General features: G+C 34.5%; 4 protein-coding genes across 13 annotated transcripts; 3 read left to right on the top strand and 1 right to left on the bottom strand.

Moving 5' to 3' along the window:
- Positions 1-570: 570 nt before the first annotated feature.
- On the top strand, positions 571-3,528 carry LOC118032383 (ras-related protein RABB1b). Of its 2 annotated transcripts, none has more exons than XM_073411299.1 (7): positions 571-589; positions 1,340-1,404; positions 1,484-1,623; positions 1,982-2,064; positions 2,702-2,906; positions 3,017-3,085; positions 3,201-3,528. In XM_073411299.1, the coding sequence occupies exons 2-7, from the start codon at positions 1,359-1,361 to the stop codon at positions 3,291-3,293; spliced, it is 636 nt and encodes a 211-aa protein (XP_073267400.1). In that variant the 5' UTR covers positions 571-589; positions 1,340-1,358; the 3' UTR covers positions 3,294-3,528. The 2 variants fall into 2 exon arrangements, with proteins under 2 accessions (XP_073267400.1, XP_034892976.1); XM_035037085.2 differs by lacking the exon at positions 571-589 and adding an exon at positions 778-860.
- A 1,054-nt stretch (positions 3,529-4,582) lies between these two features.
- LOC118032384 (uncharacterized) lies at positions 4,583-11,689 on the bottom strand. Of its 8 annotated transcripts, XM_073411364.1 has the most exons (13): positions 11,428-11,689; positions 11,253-11,333; positions 10,983-11,100; positions 10,043-10,336; positions 9,186-9,251; positions 7,802-7,931; positions 7,554-7,626; positions 7,390-7,445; positions 7,013-7,102; positions 6,782-6,929; positions 6,505-6,630; positions 6,267-6,422; positions 4,583-5,377 (listed from the first exon to the last, which is right to left on the bottom strand). In XM_073411364.1, the coding sequence occupies exons 2-10, from the start codon at positions 11,261-11,263 to the stop codon at positions 6,844-6,846; spliced, it is 924 nt and encodes a 307-aa protein (XP_073267465.1). In that variant the 5' UTR covers positions 11,264-11,333; positions 11,428-11,689; the 3' UTR covers positions 4,583-5,377; positions 6,267-6,422; positions 6,505-6,630; positions 6,782-6,843. The 8 variants fall into 8 exon arrangements, with proteins under 8 accessions (XP_073267465.1, XP_073267463.1, XP_073267462.1 ...); XM_073411362.1 differs by lacking the exon at positions 6,267-6,422; XM_073411361.1 differs by lacking the exons at positions 6,267-6,422; positions 6,505-6,630 and having other exon boundaries at positions 4,583-4,882; positions 4,974-5,377; positions 11,428-11,686.
- Positions 11,690-12,051: 362 nt separating this feature from the next.
- Positions 12,052-16,976, top strand: LOC118032385 (tryptophan--tRNA ligase, cytoplasmic). Its single transcript, XM_035037087.2, has 11 exons — positions 12,052-12,602; positions 12,690-12,875; positions 13,162-13,213; positions 13,364-13,429; positions 13,615-13,701; positions 14,066-14,158; positions 15,103-15,183; positions 15,590-15,661; positions 15,863-15,931; positions 16,085-16,195; positions 16,368-16,976. Exons 1-11 carry the CDS (start codon positions 12,256-12,258, stop codon positions 16,416-16,418), a joined length of 1,215 nt encoding a protein of 404 aa, XP_034892978.1. The 5' UTR covers positions 12,052-12,255; the 3' UTR covers positions 16,419-16,976.
- A 3,244-nt stretch (positions 16,977-20,220) lies between these two features.
- On the top strand, positions 20,221-23,803 carry LOC118032386 (protein ETHYLENE INSENSITIVE 3). 2 transcript variants are annotated; one of them, XM_035037088.2, is made up of 2 exons: positions 20,221-20,624; positions 21,380-23,803. In XM_035037088.2, the coding sequence occupies exon 2, from the start codon at positions 21,499-21,501 to the stop codon at positions 23,392-23,394; it is 1,896 nt and encodes a 631-aa protein (XP_034892979.1). In that variant the 5' UTR covers positions 20,221-20,624; positions 21,380-21,498; the 3' UTR covers positions 23,395-23,803. The 2 variants fall into 2 exon arrangements, with proteins under 2 accessions (XP_034892979.1, XP_034892980.1); XM_035037089.2 differs by lacking the exon at positions 20,221-20,624 and adding an exon at positions 20,668-20,943.
- The last annotated feature ends 2,196 nt before the right edge of the window (positions 23,804-25,999 follow it).

Raw genomic sequence — 25,999 nt, 5'->3', positions numbered from 1 at the left:
TGTTAAACGGTGTAAGTCAGCAAAAGAAACCCTAACTTTTCTATTATACCAAATTAATATATTTTCACATGTTACAATATTAAGAAGAGAAAGTCACATCTCATTCTGATAACTAAGATATTTGTTTATTATCTGCTAGTAATTAATTGTTATGTTATTGATGATTAATCACAAGCAACCTAAATTTAGTTTAATTATAGATATCAAATTATTATGATATATAATAGAGGCAAGTTAAATTGAACCTCGCAGAAAGAAAATTACAAACTTAGTTTATTTTGAAAAAAAAATTAAAAATCTATGGACACTCTACATGTTGCTGAGCATCAAAACTGTCAGGCTCCCTAAATGGGCATGGGCACATGATAATCCATGTAACCTTGCATGGACACTCTCTAATGCAAGCCACGCATATATGTCCATTTAAAAGGCCGAAATATTCAACACAAAAAGCCCAGCAGGGGACGTATCAGTTTTGATATTCTGCCTGCTGTCTTGCAGGTCCAGTTCCTGGTCCAGATCTTGGGCGCAGCCTCGGCTCGTAAGCGCTAGAAACTAGCAACCATCTGGGTTCTGGGATCATCTTCAGGTATGCTAGGACCGTATGAGCATGGCGAGATCATGATTCCGTATTTATTGTTGTTTTTAACTTCCGCCTGCATTACCGAGTTTTACTTAATTCAAACGGTCGCTAATTAACTAGGGTTTTAAAATAGCCAAATCCGGTGAATTCTGTTATTTATTTTTTTAACTTAAATCAATTCAGATTTGAAATTAATTGGATCCTGGGTTAGACGTGGGGTTGATCAAGATTTTACTATGCGTCCTTAACATAGGACGGAGGAAGAAAGAAGAGAATTGTAAGTTATTGTCAGTTTTTTTTTTTCTTTCAAATTTTGTCTTTATCTGTATTTTTTTCCCATTTATTATGTGTTTATTGAATTTTTGTTGCCACTTTGTTTCATAAATTAGTATTGGTGTATTAAAATATCACTTATTAAAAAAAATTATTGTGCAATTAAATTTAGTTTAAAAATTTACTTTTCTTAAGGACTTTAATTGATATTTAGTAATTTGTATTACTATATTTTTTTTTAGAATGATTATTATATAATTATTAAACGATAACTACAAGTAAAAAGATGAGAGATTAATTGAGGATGAAGAAAAGGGTGGCGACGATAGGTAAACAAAAGCAAAAAGACACGTGTCGGTGATTCATACATAATAAAGCGACACCCTCTCTTTTGTTTTCTTACCCATTATTATTACTTAATCAATCAATTTAGGTTACTTGAGACTCTGTGTTTCAATTCTGCAATAAAACTCTTTTTTCCAGACAGAAGATAGAGACGACAATGTCTTACGATTACCTCTTCAAGTACATAATCATCGGTGATACGGGTTGGTCCCTCTTCCTCCTCTACTTGCTTTTTCTTTGTTTGTTTTCTCGTTTTAATTTTAATTGGGATTTGAATTATAGGCGTAGGGAAGTCATGCCTGCTCTTGCAATTTACTGACAAAAGGTTCCAGCCTGTTCATGATCTCACCATCGGCGTTGAATTCGGAGCTCGCATGGTCACCATCGATACCCGCCCTATTAAGCTTCAAATTTGGGACACCGTACGTTTTTTTCCTTTTATTTACTTGATAAATTTGTTTAATAACAAGAGTTTCAAGTTCGCTTGATTATGGCGGCCTTCTGTTGATTTCCCTGAATTAGTTATTTATTTGCTGATTAACTAATTTTTTATTAACAAAAGAATATTAATTCTGCTTAAAAATATTGATGGGTTTTTATTACTTTTGGATATATTTTTGGCTTTTGCAATTTATTTATTATTATCTGATATTTTGCTCATACTTAGTTGCTGAAATTGTTCCTTCTGCTACTTGCGAACTCCTACATTTGATACACTTTATAAATAAAAATCAATTGTCTGTGTTCCTGAGCAAGGACCGTGTTTGGTTCATGTTTTAGGCTGGGCAAGAGTCCTTCAGGTCGATCACTAGATCTTACTACAGAGGAGCAGCCGGAGCACTTCTGGTTTATGACATTACCAGGTCAGTGTGTGCATATAACAGCAGCAATTTTGTCTCTTAACAACCTGTATTTGTGTGTGCATGGTTCATTTTGGTGACTTTCTTTTCTACTAGAACAAAGAACTGGGATGTGAGATCCATAAGTTTTATGATTTTTGTGGGTGATCACTTTCTTCTTTGAGCATAGAGTTTTTTGTGTGTTTGTGGTAAAATTATCTTGTATAGTCTTGAAACTTGTTTTCAGTAAGTGAAGACTGAAGCTATAGGGATGATAATCAAATAGTATTTGATTATGCTTGGTAAAGTATGTGTTCGAAGAGGTCAAGCTGCACCATGTTGTTTACCTATTCTTGTGGAGTTTTAACTGTTTTGAGTTAGGCATCTACCCTAGTGTATAATCCTACACGTTTCTGTAGTCCAAAGAATCAATTTCTTGTTATTCTAACATTAGGGTCTGGGATGCTTGATTAGTTACCCTCCAAATTTTTCCCTATTTTTGCAAAACTGAATGTATTTATACTAGCAGTTAGAGGGATGCACTGTATTTGAACTTTTGAGACTGCCTGTTTGCTCCTATATTTTATTTGTTACTCTTCAAATCTATTTTCTAGTATAGCATTTATAACTTTAGCTCAACTGAATATTGGAACTTTTGCAGGAGAGAGACGTTTAATCACCTAGCAAGCTGGCTGGAGGATGCTCGGCAGCATGCAAATCCCAACATGTCAATTATGCTTATTGGGAACAAGTGTGATCTTGCTCATCGTAGGGCTGTTAGCAAAGAGGAAGGGGAACAGTTTGCCAAAGAAAATGGACTTCTGTTCTTGGAGGCATCTGCAAGAACAGCTCAAAATGTTGAGGAGGTTATGTATCCTAATCCGGGCCTCAATTTTGTTAGGTCTTTAGTTCCTCGCATCCCCCGCCTCCAACTTAAAAGCATACCAACTAATATTGTTATAATAATTTATCACAGGCCTTCATAGGGACCGCTGGAAAAATCCTTCAGAATATCCAGGAAGGTGTGTTTGATGTATCCAATGAGGTAATCATTTAATAGGCAGTGTTTGGAATAGGTGATACTTTCTGGAATCATCCATTTATCGTTTCAGTACAAGTTGATGTTTGTTCTGTTGATACCTTTGTTGTTACAAATGCAGTCTTCAGGGATCAAGGTTGGATATGGGCGCCCCCAAGGTGCATCAGGTGCAAGGGATGGAACTGTTGCTCAAAGAGGGGGGTGCTGCAGCTAATTGAAACACAGATAGAACCTGTTTATTTGTTCTTGTTGTGCAATGTCCATTGTCCGGATCCCTCTGATGAATATATGCTTAAAACTTTCATTTGACTGCAGACGACCATTTAATGTATAGATCCAACATCAGTTACCTGAAGTTAATTGATTTTAATGATAGGGATTGAAGTTCGTTTGCTGTAAAGTTGCTTGATCAACACTGAAGCGTGAATTTGCACGTCGTTAATTTGGTATTTAGGACGTGTTCATTATCGTTTCCATAATGCATGACTCCACCTAAAACGGAAGGCCAGCCCCATGTATGATGCTCTTTTTTATCTCATGGATGCGGAAGGGGGAGCGTTAATTCAGTTCTTATCTGTTAATCTGCCACAAAAGGATGTGCCTGGGATCAATTCACTCTCTTTGGCTTTTGGTACAATCAACTAAATTGTTTCAGTTATTCGAGGTAGCGTTTGGGAAAGTGGTTGAAATTACGTTTTTAAAAAAATTTAAAAGTTTTTTTTTTGTTAAAATTTAATACGTTTGTATTTTTTGGATCGTTTTGATATAGTAAATTAGTAATATTAAAAATAATTTTTAAAAATAAAAAAATATTATTAATATGTATTTTGATAAAAAAACAATCGACAAATATGCTTTTAAAGCTTGCCACCGGAAACCCTGGCACAAACCCTCTCGATTTGCTCGATACATGCACGAAAGCCCGCACGTTTCTTCATAGCTTTTCTGGAACGTAATGTTTTATTTATTGGAGATTCATGACTCCAGCTTGTACAGTATTGAAAGTTCAGCTGGAATCATCTACCGATGTGCTTATGAAAACAACTGCTCTATTTTTTTAATGAAAAGTTGTTGACGAGGCACATGCAGGTAAACCATACATGTCTACAGACTTGCGGCCGCTATAAGAGCTCTCAGTTAAGGTCAGGATGGTGTCAGATATGGTAGTTCCATTCTAGACACAGCCTCGATGTGTTCCATCACCAGAGGGTCTGCAACTATCCCGACAGCGTTTCCAAATACTGTCCAGCCACATCTGGTCTCATTGTCCGAGCTTCAAGGAAATGAGATCCCTTCTTATTTATTTCTTTATTTAAACCTAGCCCCGCTGCGAAGATATGAGCCCCGGCAAACGTTCATGAGCTGCCTTTTATCATCTCTTGGAAAATCGGCCAATTACGGAAGTGAATCGTTGCTTCAACTGCTATTGATCTAGAAAAATAGTTCGGGAATGTAAAGGGTAAATTTCTCTCAATACCAAAGCATCTGGCATGCCTCGGTGCATTTGGGGTCAAAGGTATTTGAATCCAATTATGGGTACAATTGTACAAACATGGACCGGAGTGACTCTTCTCCTTTAGATTTACAAAGATGCTATGAGACATGGGGCTTCCTCCATTCGGTCAGCATACGCTAGAGAGAGATCCTTGACCTAAAATAGATTCAGAACCAAGCAACTAATGCAATTGAACGTGTAGATGATTGCAGCCTGGTTCGGGGGAATCATCTATTCACCGACGGCACGCTGCCTTATCACCAATACCTTGCATCCAAATTTGCAAAAGACTGGTTGCCCTGTAAAGGCTGAAACAGCACAGCACCGGCAGGCACTCCATGAGCAAAATAATGATCTTAAAATGGATAGATGGTTGTAAAATAGCCCATATGATCTTACAAGACTATTGTTGATGAGTTACTTCATTTTGATCAAATCATCAAATGTTAAGAACAGTATCAAAATTGTGAGCTGTGCACGCATCTAAATGCATATGGGAGAGCAAAGCAATAAATGTTATCACATAAGCTCCTCGTCTTGAACATAAAGTGACATGCTCGCAACCCATCACTATGAATAACCAAAAACCTGCATACAGCAGAAAACTTAGATCCAAGGAATAGATTAGGTGATGGAAGTTACTTACAAATAATGACTCATTCCTTCCAGGACATCTTTAGAGAGTTGAGGTTTGCTTCTCTCTCTTTCAGCAATTAGTTTTTTTTTGGGAATTGTCGGAAAACCGTTGGTTTCTGTGGGGCAACAGAAAGTTCACCTCCAGATTCTTGTTGGGCCTTTTGCTTCTATAAATAGAAAAGGAAACCGATCATGTGAAGGAGGTTGAAGAATATATGATGCCATGCCATAAAAAAAGGGAGAGAAAGTCCCAAGATGCACATGGTGGTGGATCCATTAATTTACATTACAAGAAAGACCTACTAAACAAAACAGGATGCATGAAATTCACGGTACTTGCTAAATAGTTAAAGGTATCAAAGCATCAGCATGTACAAAAAAAATTCCAACAAAAAACAAGACCATTCAAAACTAAGAGAATTTTTTATATATATATATATATATATTTGACACAAGGAGTGTTATATATCCAAGTCGATCAAAATAGGAAATAACTATTATCTGGCAAAATTTGAGAAAATATGTTTCATGTTCACACAGACGCATATAATACATGTGCTACATCTTTATCAGTTGCAAATTGACGGCATGCTGCCCTCAAACCCAATCAAGCACATGCCTCTAAAGAACCTACATTTTCAAGTTCCCTCAAAATCTTATGGTTCCTGGCTTACCCATCAGAGCTTGCCATGTCCAATTAAATGAAAAGATGACTCGTTTTGACATTTACTGACATAAGGAACTATGACAAAGTAGATTTGTTAAGTATTCACTGAGGATTTAATAATAATTATCACATAAGCAGCATAAAAAGGATTACAATAACAGAGAGTATCTGATAAATGTTCATTGGGGAATTCATAATAGATGATCACGTAAGCAGCATATTCTAATGCATGTTCAACACCTATGGATGTGAAATACAGATTTGAAAACATCACGTAAATAAAACACAAACATATGTATGATCACCACCCTCTGACAACAGTACCCACTCAATCCTCGTATTCCTATTCCTATTCCTCTTATTTCTTCCGTCTAATTGAAGAGAATTACCTTTTTTTAATCAAATTTCAATGACATAATTAATTTCAACCATATAGAAGGAGTTGACGCATGGCATCGTGTCTCAGCTGTGTCCATACCATAACTCATCATGAAAGTGTCATGCTACTGAGGCAAGGAGGCTAACTCTTACAAAACAAAAGGAGCCTGTTCGATGAGACATCAAAATGATTTACTTGCCTCTCTAAATGAGCAAAAAAAAAATCATTTAATTGCGAGTTTCAATTACCAACAAACAAATTTCAGATTCACAATGAAAATATCTGGCTTCAACTGATTCTAAGCTAGCCATACTGCCCAACTATTGTGCCAAACATACTTAAACTGGCCTATAAGGAACTTGAGTATTGTAGTCCTGACACAGAGGAAAAGCCAAGTTTAATTCCTTAAACAGGTGCATCAAATTGATGAATTTAACAATGCCAAAGTATCTTATAACAGCACCATAGATGGTAGTTCCAGGAAAAAAAAGTCTGTAACAGTGAGAAGTTATAGATGCTGTTTACCTTCTTCATTCGTTCTTCAATAGAGCTTAAAGCACAAGACAGGTCAACTTTATTGATGCTGTTTACCTTCTTTTTTGAGATAGATGCTCCCTCTTTGCAGCAGAAATTTCTAACGCTAATTTTTGTTCTCGAATAGCTTTCTTGTAAGCTGCATTTAAAGCACTATAATTTAGACACTTAATAAACTGTAAAACATGATACGATAGAGCACAACAGAAATGAGTGATATACCAATTTTGTCCGTAAGATTATCCCATTTGAATTTACATAGATACTTGATATTCCAATGATCATAATAGAACTGTGACCACTTCTTCCCACCTAAAAAAACGAGAAGACAACGAAGAAATTAAAGAATAGTTGGAGGAAAAAAAAAGTAATTTATTTACAAAGCAATCCCAGCACACAAAAGCTAACACTTTTTTTTAAGAAAAAAAAGATATGACAAAGAATAGGTAAAATCAACAAAAAAAAAATCTATACAAAGAACAAGAACTCGACATGTTTCCTTGATGGTTTCTCTACTGAACAAACTAAAAATTCTCATTCAACTCAAGAAAACAAAAGGTACATAAAAAAATTGAATTATAAATTATCTATTTGTTCACCATTTAGCAAATTAGCAACCCTTTTAGCATTATTTTTACTAGCAAACTCAACCCACCTGAAAAACACAAAAAACAAAGCACTTACATAATAAACAACACGATGCAAATATATGTTCACGTTATTAACACCAAAAAAAATGTATGAAAAATACCCTTCAGAGTACCTTTTAGCTTTAGCTCCATCACCTCCTTTTCTACTCTTATTATTATCATTCACTTGATCAATAGAAGAACTATCTGTAAACACGCAACAAAAATTTCTCAATAAAATTGAAAACCCCTTTCCCCCCTTATTTTTAAATATAAACACAAAAGAAGGAAGTATTAGATATTGTATATTGAGGAGCAAGGTAAATTCATTGAATTTCACCATACTGATTAAGAAGTTGACAAAGCTTAACATGGTCCATACCAGGAGGAACTCTACTTGTGTAACGAACACCACGCTTCCAAGCCTTTTTTGCTTCTTTCTTTAACTTTTTCTTCTTTCCCTCCTCTAAAAACAACATTTGTTCTTGGTCTTCATGTTCCTCACTCATATTCTTTTGCACAAAAGAAAACCCTAAAATCAAAAGGAAAGAAATGGACAAAATCACAAAGAGACTAAGTTTGCTTCAGGTTAACTAAAATACAAAATCCATAATAAATATCCCATCCTTAAAATTTTAGACACTGAACATGAAGACAACATTAACAAACATTCTAAAAGCATAAGAGGCATTGAGGCACTCGCTTGAGCACTCTAGGCAAGGCAAAGCGAGGCCACAACGCCTTTATTAGCCTTGGGTGATGAATCTCAATGAAACACTACCTAGGCGAGTGCCTCGTGAGTGGGCACCAAGCGTTAAAGCGAATGCCTCACTGAAATACTTCTTTTTTTGTTGGATTTTTTTTTTTTAAAAAAAATGATTTATATTTTAACCTATTTGTCCTTTTTTTTTTAATCTACCAAAAGAAACAACTCAGGGGTATTTTTGTAAAAAACAAAGATTAGGATAAAAGAATAAACAAAAAAATCATTAAAATGAGAGGCATACGTAAGGAAGGACACTTGATGAAGAAAACATGAGCCACACTTTTGCGTTGAACAAAGTTAGAGAACAACAACACAAGTATAGGCATGTGAAAGTTTTTGATAATAACTTTATTACGACTATGTTAGGGTATTTTATATTTTTATTTTATTTTCTAATGATCTAATCTTAATTAGAAAGATATATATTTTAGATTTATATAATATAAAATAATAAATATAATACCATACATATATATCTTTTAATCTATAGAATATCGCCTTGGTTCATTCGGGCGAGCACCTAGGCATGTGCATTTTACAGGCTTGGTGCCTTTTAGCGTCTTTTGGCTTCGACAACACTGATAAATCATACCACTTATTTTGGCTCATGGGAGCACAAAGATTTTAGCTAACAATTTTTCAACCACCTCAAAGTTCTAGAACTAGTAATACTCTCGGGGAATGCAACACTTCTTGCAACTATAAATATGCAAATAGCAAATGACAGGGAGGACGCAATATCCAGCAGCGCTATTCTTTGCCTCAATCAACAGTGACAAGCAAAATAGACAGTAATAAGTGCCATCCATGTTAAACAGGACAGAATCCAATTCTGATTTTAAAGATAGCAATGGATTTAAAAGCATCAAAGATACAATTATAAACCATATTTCTCTAGTCCATAAGATGCTGCAATCGAGCAGCGAGTAATTTCCATCATTACTTAAACTTAAGATCCAGCAGGAAGTCTAAAAGCATTCAAAAATAAACTGTCACAAACCTTCCCTGAAATGGAATTCGAGTTTCGACAATTCTTTTTCTTCTGGACTGAAAGTGGATTTGGAACCTGGAAAGTATGACAAAAAGTTAATCAAGTGAGCAAAGACGTTCCTCCTGAAAGTACTTGGAATGTGAACAACAGCATTCTATCACTTACTTTTCTTGTCAATCAAATTAATGTTTAAATGATTCAGTTTACTATACTGTGATGTTCAAAAACAAGTTTGCCATGCTGCTGCTTAGCGCGTAAAAAACCATATTGCTAGAAGCATCCACCTTAAAGTTATAAATCAAATAAATACTATCAAACATCATATAAGAAAAAAAAACGAAAAAATCTCGGTCCCTTAGCACCCCAACAACTACCCCCCCCCCCTCCCCACAGGAAAAGGAAAAAAGTTAGCCCCAGCTTCATGTAAACATAATGTCATCCTAGTTATGGACTTTTAAGATTTTTAGAGGATGTCCATCCATTTTGTATTGTTATTACATAAGGCTTGAGCCTAACTAACATAGATTTTTCTCATTGGAAGTAATGGTAGCAAGCAGGGACATAGACTGTGCCTGGGAATGCATATTGATAGGGAGATGCTTTAATGATTCCATTCATGCTTTAACCAGTAAAGTAGACATTGGAAACAAAAAATTAGAAAAGAAGAGCCAGATACTCCCCAGTGATCATGGTGGAGAATAACACAAACAACATAATAGATCCCTTCAAGATGTTGTTCCTTACTGGTTATAGATGTGCATATACCCTAATAAAATAGCGAACATAATACCTATAGACCCCTTCAAGCAGTTCTTCTTATGGATTAGAGATGTTGATAATAAACAAGCTTGAAGGGGGCAACATACCTTAGCTTTCTTTTTCTTGATTTGAGGTCTATCCTTGACATTCATTCCCTTTCTTGCAGTATATCTCTTAGGCTCTATTTCCAAATTTTCATTTTTGGATCTCTTTTCATCAGAAGAACCCCCAGTTTCCTGAATTTCCAACAAGTTCTTAGTCCTCTTTTTTAAGAACATAGCTTCAAATTCGGACATATGTGACTGTGCTTCAGAATTTTTGCCAAGCTGCTGCTGAAATGCAGATGGTGGCTCAAGAAAGAGGGCATTTCTCAGACCAAATATGAGAGGGACACCGGGGACCTGCAGAACAGTTAATTTATCGGTGTTGTTAATAGGCAGATAATTATTTCTGGTCAACTATTCTGAGTAGGAGTAGTGCTGCATCACTGCATATTTACCAATTATTTTCACCAGCTAACCTGGCTACTGCGTGGACCTGTTCCAATATGATAGCTGGTCAATTGAAAACAGCAGAAGTTAAGCTGCCAATCTATTAGAACAATTACAGGGATCAGTCGCAATTTTACCAGAGCAATCTTATAATCTTTCCAAAAAGGATTTTCATCTAGGTGGCAATCAAAACCATGCTACAGGTTAAGATCTGATGACAGGTAATGTTTCAGATATCCCAACTTCAAACATGTAAAGTGGAACATTGAACCATGATATGATTAACTGACTGAAATTCTAATTCTTCAGAAAATATGTCCTCGGTTTGAAACAATTCTGCTGTGAGTAGTATTTAGCAATTTATCAAATTTTAATGCAACATATAAGAAAACATAGCTCCAGACTACACAATTCATAAACTATTGACAAATAAGCATATCACATTGTTAGCAACTATCCAGTCCCACCACAATTAAAGGGATACACAATTCATTAACCATCAAAATAGAGTAAAAGAATTTAAATGAATTGAAAAAAAAAAAAAAAAAAAACTAACCTCCTGGAACTTCTTCCGCATGTCAGTGTCCTGGGTACCAAGGAAGTGTTCAGGGTTATATTCTCCAAAAATCTCCGCAATGCAACCCTCTGCACTCTTCATTTGTTCATGATCACGCCTGCCATTGAAATTGAACTCCATAATTATATCAAACACAGGAGAAAAAAGGATTAATATTTCAGAAATCTACAAATCCACCAAGTTCAACAACAAAAAAAACCCACAAAGATAAAACCTTTAACAGACACAAAAAGAAAAAAGAGAACCCACCTTGCAATCATAAGCCTGTTAGCTGCCTGAAGAGATTCAGTATAAGATTTCCCAAGTCTTTTCAGCTCTGCTAAAACTCACCTACAACCCCGAAAAAAACAACAACGAAAATAAAAATCCAATCTTTTTTCCTGTCTTTGAATATAAACTCAAAGAAAAGCAAAGGAGAGGAAACCTGGTAGTGAAGAGCTTGACAGGGCCACAAGGAATACTAGATATAGCTGTATCAGCAGGAGCAATGTTATTAGCTATTAAGTGGTGAATAAATGTGCCGTCGCATAAGACCTTGTACGGCTGCCGGAACGCGAAACATACGGTGTAAAATCTCACTGCCCGGCAGTGGCGTTTTCGATTTTCGAGGATCAGATTAGTTAGGCCGGGCCGGACCGGGTTTAGTCATTATTTTCTTTTTCTTTGTTTTCCAGAAATTTATTTAAAAAAAAAATATTGTTAAACTTATTATTAAATTATGGTTATTAAAATATATTAATCTGTTAACTCACTAATCTAAAACTTTGATTGGGTTAGGTGTTTTAAAAAACTATTTTGAACATTTATCTAATTAATCTATAACTAATCCATGCATTAACTTTAAGTGTTTTTTTTATTGAAAATATATTCATTTTAAAATAAATCAAGGTTAATTTGTTGTTTCAAAAATTAATTTCATAAACCAGCAACCCAACCCAAGCTTTAAATCATATCTGAATTCGAGTCGAATCTGAGACTTATAAATTACACTTTTCATGACGATAAGTACAGTGATAGTGGAAAAAAATCAAATAGTTTAGAGACCCAAAAAAGTACACGAATTCAATGTGAAATATTTAAACTAAAAGGATCAGTTAGTTATTTCATTACAAATACAGGGACAACAATATCAATATTTCACTTCTTAAACTTGGGTTTTGCCAAATTAGCAGTCCTAGTCTCATCGCACTCACTGCTGCCACCACCACCAACATACCGTCGGCGCCTCTTCTGTGTCTCTCAGCACGCTACAATGGAGGAGGAGAAGAGAGAGACTCAAAACCAACCAGCAGAAGAAGAGGACCAAATAGTCAACCCATGGGAAGTCGCCGCCAAAGACGGCGGCAAGATTGATTACGACAAACTTATCGACAAATTCGGCTGTCAAAGACTCGACCAAACACTAATTCACCGTGTCCACCGCCTCACCGGTCGCCCTCCTCACGTCTTCCTCCGCCGTGGCGTCTTCTTCGCCCACCGTGACTTCAACGAAATCCTCGACTCCTATGAAAAGGGTAAAAAATTCTACCTTTACACCGGCCGTGGTCCTTCTTCTGAAGCATTGCATCTAGGGCATCTCGTTCCGTTTATGTTCACTAAGTAAGTGATGAATTGGTTGATTAATTAGTTAGTTGCTCTTTGGTTTGCTTTAAACTTGATAAAGTTTGTGTCTTTGTTGGTGTTTAGGTATTTGCAAGATGTGTTTAGGGTTCCGCTTGTGATACAGTTGACTGATGATGAGAAATGTATGTGGAAGAATTTAACCGTGGAGGAAAGTCAGAGGCTTGCACGTGAGAATGCTAAGGATATTATTGCTTGTGGGTTTGATATCACGCGGACTTTTATTTTCTCGGATTTCGATTATGTTGGTGGGTAAGTCACAAGCTTATTAACTTCAATTTGAAGAATAAATCTGAAAAGTTGATGTAAGGAAGTGCTTAGGCGACAATGTGAATGCTCCGTCATGGAGATATGTACATGATTGGTCTGTTATAGTATGGTTAGCATTTGTGATTGAATGTGGCAATGCTGATATTGTATTTTCTGCTCGTTGGATGGTTTTTTGATGTACTGTGCAGTATTTGGTTTGTCATTGATATCAATTGAAGCATGTCCTTTGTTAATTTTTGCTGTGCTGACTATCTGTTTTTACTTGAAGTGCATTCTACAAGAACATGGTGAAGGTTGCAAAGTGTGTCACATTGAATAAGGTGGATATTTTCCTCTCTATCCCCCCCCTTCTTTTGTATATATTTTATTTATTCATGTGTAATGTGTCCTTATTGAGATACTTGTGTTGTTTTGAATTCCTCTGTTTTCAGATGATTGCACTAGTTTTAAATTTTTCTGTTGCTGTGCAGGTCCAGGGTATTTTTGGTTTCTCAGGTGAAGATCATATTGGGAAAATCAGTTTTCCGCCCGTGCAGGTTAGTTTTGTGCTGCTTTCCACTGATGTTATATGACAAGTATGCACATGTCTGTGGTGATGGGAATTTATGATGCTGGACCTCCACAAAACTCCATATTTTGATAATTGCTTTTTATCAGTTTTCTGAAATGAATGGGGTACCCAAGGAAGTGATCCAATATATTTCATTTTGTGTTGGTGTAGGCAGTTCCATCATTTCCCAGTTCATTCCCACACCTTTTCTCGGGAAAAGACGACCTCCGTTGCCTAATACCTTGTGCAATTGATCAGGTCAAACTCTCTCAATGTTGAAGGTTTCTGTTCAATTTGAATATACTTTTCAATCTAATCAATGTGCATGGACTGCTTTGTAGATATTGTACTTGTAACTCTTTGAATGTGAAAAATTACATGCTGCTTGCTGTTTTTGGGTTGCTCCATATAGATGGTATATTGGCATTGGTAGAAAGCTGCCATGTAGAAGTCTTGATATTCTCATAATCTGGTGCTATTTTCATTCTTCAGGAAGTTTTCTGAATCTTAGTTTGATAATCAGACCATTTGGATGATTATTGTGCCTGTTGTGAGAATATCTACACATGCGTGTTATGCACTTGCTTCTGTTCTCACTGTCTTCCTTTTGTCATTTGTTCAGGATCCATATTTCAGAATGACGCGGGATGCTGCTCCTCGGATAGGATATCACAAACCTTCATTGATCGAGTCAACGTTCTTTCCTGCGCTGCAGGTATTTTTATCTTTGAAAATGACATTACTTGTGTTCTAATAAAAACTAACATGCGATTGTAAAACGCATTTATGAAGTTCTTATTTGTTGTGCTGCTGCTATTTTTGTTGTCTCTACTACTACTAGCACTTTCTCTAAGTTTAACTTAAGACATGACAACTGAAAAATGAACGGGAAGTAGGTTAATAGCCTTGCAAGGACATGCTTTGCTGACGTGTATAGAGGAATTACCTATGAAAATGTCTATTTGATTTAATTAAATGGCTCATTTGAAGTGGCAAATATAAAAAAACCAAGAAAATGATGCATAGCACATTTGAAGGGTGCGTCATCCCATTAGATTAAAGGAAACTTTGTTATCATACTTGGATCTTGCTCTTCTCAAATACTGTTTCAGGAAGGATTTAGCATTTCTGATGCTTGAGAGGAATATTTAGCACATGCCTTGATGCAAATCAAGAAACTAAACGAGAATATGCAGGAAATGCACAAAATACAGATGCCTATACCTATTGATAAAATGCTTTTTTCAATCCGGGAGGCTGAATAACATGGGCTGTTTGTTTTGAATAACTATGTACAGAATAGTATTAATATTTTCTGGTATAGTAACGTGATGGTTATGATTTGCAGTGAGGGATTTTCATGCTATATTTTTTCCAAGATTTTGTCTAGAAGGCTTTTATAATGGGAAAAAAAAAAGATTTTCTCAAGTGCTTTTTGCTTTAGCGTATTTTAAGATATTAATGTGCTTTTCTTGAAAGATTAGAAGAAATAAGCTTTAGTAGTGGAATGATTACTGAAACTCTGTTCCGATCCTGGCATTGATACTACACTTTTGAAGTTATCTGCCTTTGTATTTTCTGAGAATTACACAGGCACATAGCTTATGATTTGTTGCTGGCAATATCATGACTGATCATCTTTTCCTGAATGTCATGCAGGGGGAGACAGGAAAAATGTCTGCTAGTGATCCAAATTCTGCCATCTATGTGACTGATTCGGCTAAAGTCATTAAGAGTAAGGTATGGCCTTGGAAAGGACATATTGCTCCTTGCATGCTTGTGTGTGCCCATGGTGTCCTGTTAACATACCAAGTGGATTAGACTGTTGATCTGCCAACTTTTCTGGTGCACAAAAAAATCCACTTGATTTGCTGTATGATTCAAAGTTATTTAATTATGTAGTTATGCACAACCTCCTTCTCATTTTAACATTTGAAATCTGAACCAGTGCCAAGACTCTTGTAGCTAATCACCATTGAAAGGTACTTGATTTTAAAATTAAGACTGGACTTGGACCTTAGAGGTCTGCATTACTTAGAATTTAGAAATATGAAGATTAGGTCAATGTGATGAATAGCATGGTGTATTTAGTGCTGTGCTCGAATATAATCTTTTTACTAATGGTAAGTTTGCTTAATGGAAACAGATCAACAAGTATGCGTTCTCTGGTGGGCAAGATTCTGTAGAGAAACACAGACAACTTGGAGCAAATCTTGAGGTAGCAAACGCTTTCAGAGACAATTTATTTGTGCCAAAACTTGGAAGAACTGTTCTTAGATAAAATTCATAAATATAGAATTCATGCTTGCTTTGCCAATGATAGAATTTCATATTGTTATTCTGGTTTATTTTTGAATGCTTGATTTCTCGTGGCATGGAAAGTGATGACAAACATATTTTCCGTTTTGAAATTATTCAGGTAGATATTTCAGTCAAATACCTGAACTTTTTCCTTGAGGATGATGCTGAGCTTGAACACATTAAGAAGGTGAGATTTCTTCTTTTTGGTTGATTTGACTGATCCTCTGTTAAGATATTTGGTATTTATTCAGAATCTGGCACATTCCCCAATGTTAGTAAGCAAACAAAAAAGAATACTTGATCAGCTTCTTTTTTCTAATGCACAAGTATCCTTGTTTAGGAGTATGCTGCAGGACGTATGCTAACAGGAGAAGTGAAGGGTCGCCTTGGCTCGGTTTTGTCTGAGATAGTAGAAAGACATCGTGCAGCTCGAGCCAGTGTGACTGACGAAGTAAGCCTTTGGCATCCCTCTATAAATTTATGCAATGCAGATTACTACTGTATTCCATCTTAATTGCACTTGGATGTGGTGGATCTATGATCGTAATAGTTGCTGAAAATCTCAAGAAATTGGAGTAAAATAGATCCTGATATCCATCTTTCTGGTTGTTTCCTTGTTTCAGGTTGTGGATGCTTTTATGGCTGCACGGCCCCTTCCCAACATGTTTGACTGAATGCGAAACAATGCTGGTTTTCATCAAGCTTCAGTCGAAGAATCCACCGTTGCTTTTATTTTTCAGGCAAGGCTGCAGAGTGGTCACGACAAAAATAGCCTCCTGAATATACTAGACGATGTGCAAACATCGGTTGCCTTTGTTAAACAATTTCATTTTTTCGACCCGACTCTAAATATGAAAACAGGTGTTTAGTCTTATTTCTTATATTTAACTACACGGTAAAGTTTCCTTTGTATGAAAAACATTTTTGTTTGGAAGGATAGATGCAAAGAACTGGTCTTCTTTTCCTGAGGGGAGGGGATAGCGAAGACTTTCTGATGATCAAAAGAGAATCTCCATTGTCTCACAATCAGCAGCAAAAGGTCAGCTATGCAATTAATGGATTCCCCCGGACTTCAAAATGGCTACTTCTATGCCATCTATCTATTCAGATCAATCAGGAAATGATTTATTATAGAGATAGTGAAGAGAGATGCAGGGAATATGTTTCTTTTGTATTTCCACAAGCGTCTTGCAAAAATTTTAATTTTTTTATGTATTTATATTGTTTTGATATATTGGTGTAATATATATATATATTTCAATGTATTTTCAAGTAACAAAAGATTTTATTTATATTAAATTGCAAACTAAGAAGACAAGGGTTGCATGAACTTAAGGTGTTGGGTAAAAATTATATTAAAAGACATGGCTCTACATCTCTTTCAATTGCAAATTAATATCACAGCCATCATCACTGCTGGCGGCAGCGAGCATGGTGGTTGTGGTAGTGGTTATAGTCGTAGAATATATGATATTTTGAAATTAAATTCATTAGCATTCCTTGTTTTTATTCCCACTTCTCTCTAATACCGTGAGAATGAAATCACATCAATTTTTCATCTATATTCCCACCTTTCATCCTTGACCCTAACTTTCATTCCATTTCCATCCTTTTGCATGGGTCAGGTGGCGAGTAATTTTGGTTCTCGTTATCATTTTTTAATTCAAGTCTAAGGGGCTGCAGGGAATTTTTTTATTTTTTTTTTAAATACGTAATAATAACTTAACTAGACCTAGTAAAAAATGGATTTAATCTCAATATGCCAAAAAAAATAAAATCATGCCAGTTTAGAAACACCACACCCCCACGTTTCCTGGGATCTATTAGCGAACTTCACTACTTGATGCCATGAAGAGATTACGATTATTAAAATCATTGATTATTTTGTGTCCCAAAATCTATGAAACCAGAATCGGATTCCTAGAGGACATAATTGGATTTTAGATACCATAACTGCCATTAAATATGGACACCAAGTTTTATTTAGGAGTGTAATGGAACCGCGTTTCTGAAAAGCTTTTTTTTTATATATTTCTGGATTGTTTTAATATTAAAATTAAATTTTAAAAAATAAAATAATATTATTTTAATATATTTTTAAACAAAAATTACTTTGAAAAATACCATTTATCAAACTCCTGAAAGAGCCACTCTCTTCCCTTAAGGATACGTAGCATTGGATTTTCATTTCTGGTTTTTTTACTCAGTTTAATGGAAGATTTGTTTTTTGTCAACATTGTTTAATACATCATTATTCCCATATATAAAACACATCAGAATTTTGCATAGATAGTGACAAAATTAATATTGAATAAAGAGAAATGAAATAGTCTTAATTTGTAAAATTACAGACAATATTATTGCACAGGAATGTGTTAAAAAAAACCTGAAAAATAGAACTACATTGATTCACCTTTTTTCAAGATTGCATAAAAACATTCAAACTAGTTTTCTCAGACCGGAATATATCACTTACTTTCTATGCTAAAATAACTGAAAACATTTTAATGTAAACAGTGAAGCTATTTCCTTTTTTTCTCATTTTTTGTTTTTTTTTTTTTTATTTCATATTTAAACTCTCTTTTTTTCTAATCATTTTGTAACCTAATTACATGAGATTGAGTAGTAAATCATTGTAGGAGGAGACAAAATACAATTTTTTCTTCTTTTTTTTTTTTTTAAAAAAAGTAAAATCATGTTTTTAAATTGTTTTTAAACCAATCAAATTGACTAAATCACATTGAAATAACTCACGTGTTATTTGATTTTTAAACATAATTAGGAGAATAGTCAGATCAGGTCATAAAATTTTAAAATTAACTTGTTAAATTTAATTTAATAATGATAACAAATAATTACTTGTAACATGAATTAATTTTTTTACATTTTAAAAAAAATACTCCAACATACTACATAACATTGAGAAATAAATTAGTATATTTTTAAATAACTTGCTGAAAAGGTTTAGTGTCTTCTAAATATATTTAAATGTGCTTTAAAATGTGGTTGCTTTGATATATTTCTTTAGTTTTTTTTATGATTTTGATATATTAATATTAAAAAAATATTGATATATATTTTAAAAAATAATGTATTACACTAACAGACTTGCACTTTGATAAAAAAAAAATATATACAAAAAAAAAAAAAAAAAAAACATGCACTTGTACTGAAGGAGAATTGATGGAGTTTTTCCTGCGAGGATGATGTCATAATCCAAGCCCTTGCAGATTTCTCTCGTTGATTATCCATCTGGGGGCACATAATCTACCCCTACAATTTTATCTCATAGCACATCACTAATTTATGTAATAAAATATTTATTAATTTTAAAAGGATATAATTTAACTAGTAAGATTTTAAATTTATTTTTTAAAAATCATCAGTATATATAAAATTATTCAAATATTTATATTAATAAAAAAAAACTAGCTCAAATAATAATATACAAAACTAATTTACTTTAACCGAGAAATTCTAGATTAGATTGTAGCTGTGGGATGAGATGATAAATATGAATTAGGAATTTTTCTGCAATAATTCTATCTATATAATTATTTTAAAATACCAAAGTATTTAGAATGATAGAAATTTTCATTATGAAAAATCAGAATCACAAGATTCTCACCTGTAACACAAAAATAAAAATCATTTATCAACGAATGGTGATAATTTAATGGGAAGATTCCCTGTGACTAGGAGTCGTCTTGGTGGGATTATTTTTTATTATTTTAATATATTTATAAATAAAAAAAACACTTTACATTGTAATTTCAAATACAATTTTAATGTTTGGATTGAAATTGTGGTTGAGTTTTTTTGAAGAAGCCTGTAAGAAAAAACAACAACAAAACGTTAATTTTTAATATGCAGTGTGTAGCATTAAAAAAACTCATCAAATCTCACCGCGCCTTGATAAAATTTACTAGTAGAACATTTTTGGGAAATGAGTTGAAAATAGAAAATGTAAAGTTAGCTCATGAATCGCCGGAAAAAACCTGATTAGGAGCTTTCAGAGAAATTTAGTTAATTTTTAAAGTGATTTTTATTTAAAAATATATTAAAATAAATATTTTTAAAATTTTTTTATTTTTGATATCAATATATTAAAATAATTTAAAAATATTAAAAAATATATTAATTTAAAATAAAAATAATAATTTTTTTAAAAAAATATTTTTTAAAATATAAAAATAAATAAGGTGTCGTGCATCCCACAAATTATTATTAAAAAAAATTGGTGTTTTTTAAATTATTTTAATATATTTATATTAAAAATAAGTTTTTAAAAATAAAAAAATATTATAATATTATATTAAAAAAAAAAAAAAACTGTAGCTGTAAGCCTTTGTTGGTGAGGAAAGTCAGTTAGCTTTAAAGAGATACATGGTACATAGGGATCATCAAATCAAGACAAGACTTGCCCCCACACGTATCTCCAGTATATTATTACAATCTCCCCCCCTCTCTCCCCCTTGTCTCTTACATAAACCAGCACTTTCAAGTTTCAATGTTTTGGATTGGATTGGCTTAACCTCCTCAGCTTGAAAACTTGACCCTTCACCCTTCACCCTTCACCGTCCTTTCCTCCCATTTCCCATCTCCTTCCTCTTACTTTCAAGGGTTCTTGTTAAAGTTCTTTGCTTTCACTTTCTTTAACCCCACCATCATCACCCCACTAGTTTCACAGTCATCAAGACTCCTCTTTTATCACATAGTTTATTCTGGAGGACAATAATATATACCCCTAGTTGGAATATTATATGCCCTTCTTTCCTCTCTCTCAAAAACTAAGGAAAAGATAGTCCTTGTTGCAGGATTGACCTGTAACTAACTCTCTCTCTAACCAGTGCCAAAGACTTCTACTTCGGTGTTTCCTGGTAAACTTTCTTCACATTTTTTTCCCCTTTCTTCCACCCTGAGCTAGTGAGCTGTGTTTTTGGTTTTGCTGATATGGGTCCGTGTTCTTGTGTGCTGTGTATGCTGTTTCTAGTTGGTGGATCTCTAAAGCTTGAATATTGGGTGTGGGTTCTTGAATTTTTGTGGGTCTAGTTTTAGTTTTGGGATATGGGTTTTTGATTGTGTTAGATCCAAGGTGTTTGATATTATTTGAGGGCTTTTGCCATATTATTTGGAAGGAGGATTGGAATTTCTATGACTGATCAGTTTTTTTCTTTTCTTCCTCAATCTTTATAGAAGGTGAGATCTGGACAGTCAAGTTAAATATGGGCTAGCTGATAAGATCAATTGATTTAAAGTCTACTTTTTTTCCTTCAATATTAAATCAAGTAACTCTGATTTGATCATGATTCATCTCTTTTTTCCTTCAATATTAAATCAAGTAAATCTTTTCATGCTTATTGATCCGCTTACTTCTTTCAATATGAAGTAGTTTATGGTTCTATAGACTTTGTATCTTTTTTAATAAGATATTGTGAACAATAAAGAACGAGTGATTGATGTGAGGGATCTTGATTGCATCAGTAAATGGAAAGGTGGATTATTGAATCGTGTTTGATGGTTATGCACGCCTTATCTATTTGGAAATTATATGTTGAGCAGTGTTTCTAATATATTTGGAAATTATAAGTTGAGCAGTGTTTCTAATATTGTAATTTTTACTAATATTTTACAGGTTTCATCAGGAGTCGAAGTTTGGTGAAGAGTAGTTTGAGCAATTAAAGTTTGGTGATTTGAATCAATTTGAGCTGCTTACAAATTCTAGTCAATTGGGGGGGTTTTGATCTGTGAAAGATGTCGATGTTTGATGAGATGGGGTTTTGCGGTGACATAGATTTCTTTTGTGCTCCACTTGTGGAAGGAGATGTGGCTGCTCCGCAAGCTGAACCAGAGGCTACTGTGGATGATGACTATAGTGATGAGGAGATTGATGTTGATGAGCTTGAGCGAAGGATGTGGAGGGACAAAATGCGTCTCAAAAGGCTAAAAGAACAGACCAAAAGTAAGGAGGGGATTGATATTGCTAAGCAGCGTCAGTCCCAGGAGCAGGCCAGGAGGAAGAAGATGTCGAGGGCACAAGATGGGATCTTGAAGTACATGTTGAAGATGATGGAGGTTTGTAAAGCTCAAGGTTTTGTTTATGGGATTATAACGGAGAAGGGAAAGCCAGTGACTGGGGCTTCGGATAATCTTCGAGAATGGTGGAAGGACAAAGTCAGGTTTGATCGAAATGGTCCGGCTGCCATAACAAAGTACCAAGCGGATAATTCAATCCCAGGGAAGAACGAGGGTAGTAATCCAATTGGTCCAACTCCACACACCTTGCAGGAGCTTCAAGATACCACCCTGGGTTCACTCTTGTCCGCGCTGATGCAGCATTGTGACCCTCCCCAGAGGCGGTTTCCATTAGAGAAAGGTGTTTCTCCACCATGGTGGCCTTCTGGAAACGAAAAATGGTGGCCTCAATTGGGGTTGCCTGAGGACCAAGGCCCTCCACCATACAAGAAGCCTCATGACTTGAAGAAGGCATGGAAGGTGGGTGTTCTCACAGCAGTGATTAAGCATATGTCTCCTGATATTGCCAAGATCCGCAAGCTTGTGAGACAGTCCAAGTGCTTGCAGGACAAGATGACAGCCAAGGAAAGTGCTACTTGGCTTGCAATTATCAACCAAGAGGAGTCATTGGCTCGTGAGCTCTACCCTGATTCCTGCCTGCCATTGTCATCATCTGCAGGGAGTGGATCTTTAGTCATTAATGATTGCAGTGAGTATGATGTTGAAGGAGCTGAAGATGAGCCAGATTTTGACGGGCAAGAGTGCAAACCTGAGACTGTCACCTATTCTAATTTAGGGATGGAAAGAATGAGAGAACGGCTGCCTCTTCGACAACAGCCATATCCAATTAAGGGAGAAGTTATCTCCAGCATGGATTTTATTCAAAAGAGAAAGCCATCCAGTGATATAAACATGATGGTGGATCAGAGAATCTACACATGTGAGGCAGTTCAATGTCCTTACAGTCAAATTCGACTGGGTTTCCCCGACAGGGTTTCTAGGGACAATCATCAACTGAACTGCCCCTTCAGAAGCACTTCATTAGAATTTGGACGATCAAATTTTCACATTAATGAAGTCAAGCCTGTAATCTTTCCTCAGCCATCTGCACAATCCAAGCCAGCTGCTCCCTTGGTGAACCCTGCCCCCCCTTCCTTTGATTTATCAGGAGTTCCAGAAGATGGTCAAAAGATGATCAGCGAGCTCATGTCAATCTACGACACTAATATCCAAGGCAACAAGAACACAAATCCTGTTAACAATCTGGTTACAGGAGGTCACCATGTTTTCCAGCCGAAAATCCAACATCAACAGGACAATCACAATGTCTTCCAGCCAAAAATCCAACACCAACAGGGCAATCACTTCCGAAGTCAAGGCAATGTGATCGATGGAAATGTCTTCAAAGAGTCCAACATCAACTCTAACCATCAATTGTTTTCGCAGGAAGGCGGCCAGTTTGACAGGTTTAAGCCTTTGAATTCTCCATTTGAGACCAGCCAAAACAACAGCAGCTTCAACTTGATGTTCAGCTCCCCCCTCGATTTGTCCTCTTTCGAGTACAAAGAGGATCTGCAAGGACTGGGAATGGATTCTCTGCCAAAGCATCAGCAGGATGTTTCAATCTGGTTCTAATAACAATACCAGAACTCTCTCCTTGGAGTTGAAGAGCTTTTCTGATCTTGCATTACAAATCCAGTGTAAACTCTCACTGGCATGAAGCTAGTGTGTACTTCATTGTATTATTTTCGCAGTTTTTAGTTGTAGAATCCTAGATAGCTTGGCAGGTATCATATGGGCTATAATAAAATTTGTGTAAAATTCCCATAAATTAACCTGCTCTTGATTACATATGAGGTATAAGATATGACTGCCAAACAAATAAGTTAGATGTATTTGCTTTTGTTTTTTTAGCTGTTTATGGTAATCACTCAGCCATAATTCAAGGGTTAGGAATTTGATGTTGTGGCTTGTAATTTTTATTATCATGCTCATGTATCCATCAATGTGTCATCTAGTCAAATCTAAGTTAATTACTTTATAATAGAGTTGTCTATATATATATTTATAAAAGATAGATTTGAATGAGATAACTGAAACATTAAAAACATGGTCTGGTGTGATGAAACGAGTTGCATGGATCAATGGTTTGAATCTTGAATTTTTCAAGTTAATTTGTTGTATTAGTAAAGAAGTTGAAGCCGCACAAAAAAACACAGAAACACCCACAACCGACATGTAATAGCTGAGAAACCCTCATCTCGCGCAAAAAGGTAACAGGGAAGCAGATCTCACCGTTAAGTCAGGTCCAATAATGTTGTGTCTTGTTGTCAAGTCAGATTAAGTGATTTTTAGCATAAAAAATAATAATATATATATTTTAGCAGTATAATTTTTTTTATTAAAACACAACAAGAACAACGCTTTTAGACATTACAGTATCATTCAAAGTATAAATATTTTATATCTTCAGTGTGATTCATAATATAATAAATTTATATATACAGTAAATAAATAGTGTCTTTTCCATGTATTTTAAAGTATAGTTTATTAATGTAATCCGTGAGAACTGAGTAGTTTTTCTTTTACAAATGTTTTGAAAATGTTAAACTTATTTTTTTTAATAATTTTAATAAATTAATATTAAAAATAAAAAAACATTTTTTTAAAAAATATATATTTTTAAAAAAAACCCTCCTCCACCACAGCTAGAGGTGCGCAAAAGATCTGAAAAACCAATTAAATCAATAAAATAGAAAAAAATAACTTAAAAAATTAAAATTTAAAAGAAAAATCGATCAGTTCGGTTTAGTTTTTGTTTTATAAGCCTTAAAATGAAAAAACAAAACGAATCTAAATCGAAAAAAAAAATCGAGCCAAATCCAAAAAAAGCAAAACCAAAAAAGCAAGTCAGATCAGAAAAAACTGATCCAAATCGGTTTTTGTTTTAAAATAATTGAACTAAAATTGATATTGATTTGAATTAGTTTAATTTTGATTTTTTTAAAAAAAAGATATCGTTTGATTATTTATTTTATAAAAATTAAAACGAACAAAAATAATAATTACCTAACAGTAAAGAAGGAGATGGTGGCGGCTTCTGATGAGTGGAAGGGTTGTCTTTTCGTGATCATTAAAGGCCATCCCCATGTGATTCTTGACCCTACAAAGAACTAAAACCAAGTTTTCTTCTTGAACATGAACGTCCACGAAGGTGGCGGCGATATGATTTCTTTTTGTAGGGCCGGTTTCTCTTGGAAGTTTCCGGGCGACCTAGCTGTCAAAAAGTCAACATTTGCGTGTCAAGACTCGAGAGACGTATCATCTCAATCCTCTCTACTCGTGTGGGCCCCTTATGACAAGACAGCATACACTAGAAAACAAAAACATGAATGCTTTTCAGCTTTCAGTGGTTGAGCTGAGTTTCGCCTCACGTTTTTGTAGCTTCATGAGACTTCTTGTGGTAATCCACGTGTTGCGTTTGAAGGGCGTTTAAGAATCATTTTCACAAGTTCGGTGCATCGAAGAGACATCCACTCTTTTTTTTTTATTATTATTATTATTATTATTAATTTAGATATCAGCTAAATTTATATATATCACAACTAATTTTATATATTTTAAAATTAATAATTATATAAATTTTCAATGTTTATAAAATTTATAGACTCGAAATGATAATCTTTAAAAAACAAAATTATAACTTGACTAATTAAATTATTTTTATTTTTTTATTGCATAAATTGTTTACCTATCAAATATATTCATCTCAGAGAAATATTACATTAATATTTAAAGAAATTACTTTAAAAAACACTTTTAAACATGGTTAATTGATAAGTATATAAGATATGTAGGACTCGAAATAATAATATCTAGAGAACAAATTTAGAATATGATCAATTAAACTATATTTTTTAAAATTATATTTATTTTATTTTTTATTTCATGTATTATTTATCTATCAAATATATTCGTCCTAGGAATATTACATTAATATTTAAAGAAATTACTTTGAAAAACACTTTTAAGCATGGTTAATTGATAGGTATTTTTTTATATATATATTTATCTCTCGGATTATCGAATATATATTTAATTGTTAAGCATGTTGGGATTAGGAAATACTTAATGACTCTGCCTTCCCTATCTGTCCTCCTCGTATTTTCAACTTTTAGCTTAATGATTCATCCATCAACAAGCCCTCCTTTTTAGACAACTACTATGATTTATTTATTGG

This window comes from Populus alba, chromosome 9 (assembly GCF_005239225.2).
Source record: "Populus alba chromosome 9, ASM523922v2, whole genome shotgun sequence".
NCBI classification, from domain to species: domain Eukaryota; kingdom Viridiplantae; phylum Streptophyta; class Magnoliopsida; order Malpighiales; family Salicaceae; genus Populus; species Populus alba.
Note: the sequence above shows the minus strand (reverse complement) of the source record. Positions and strands in the feature narration are given on the sequence as shown.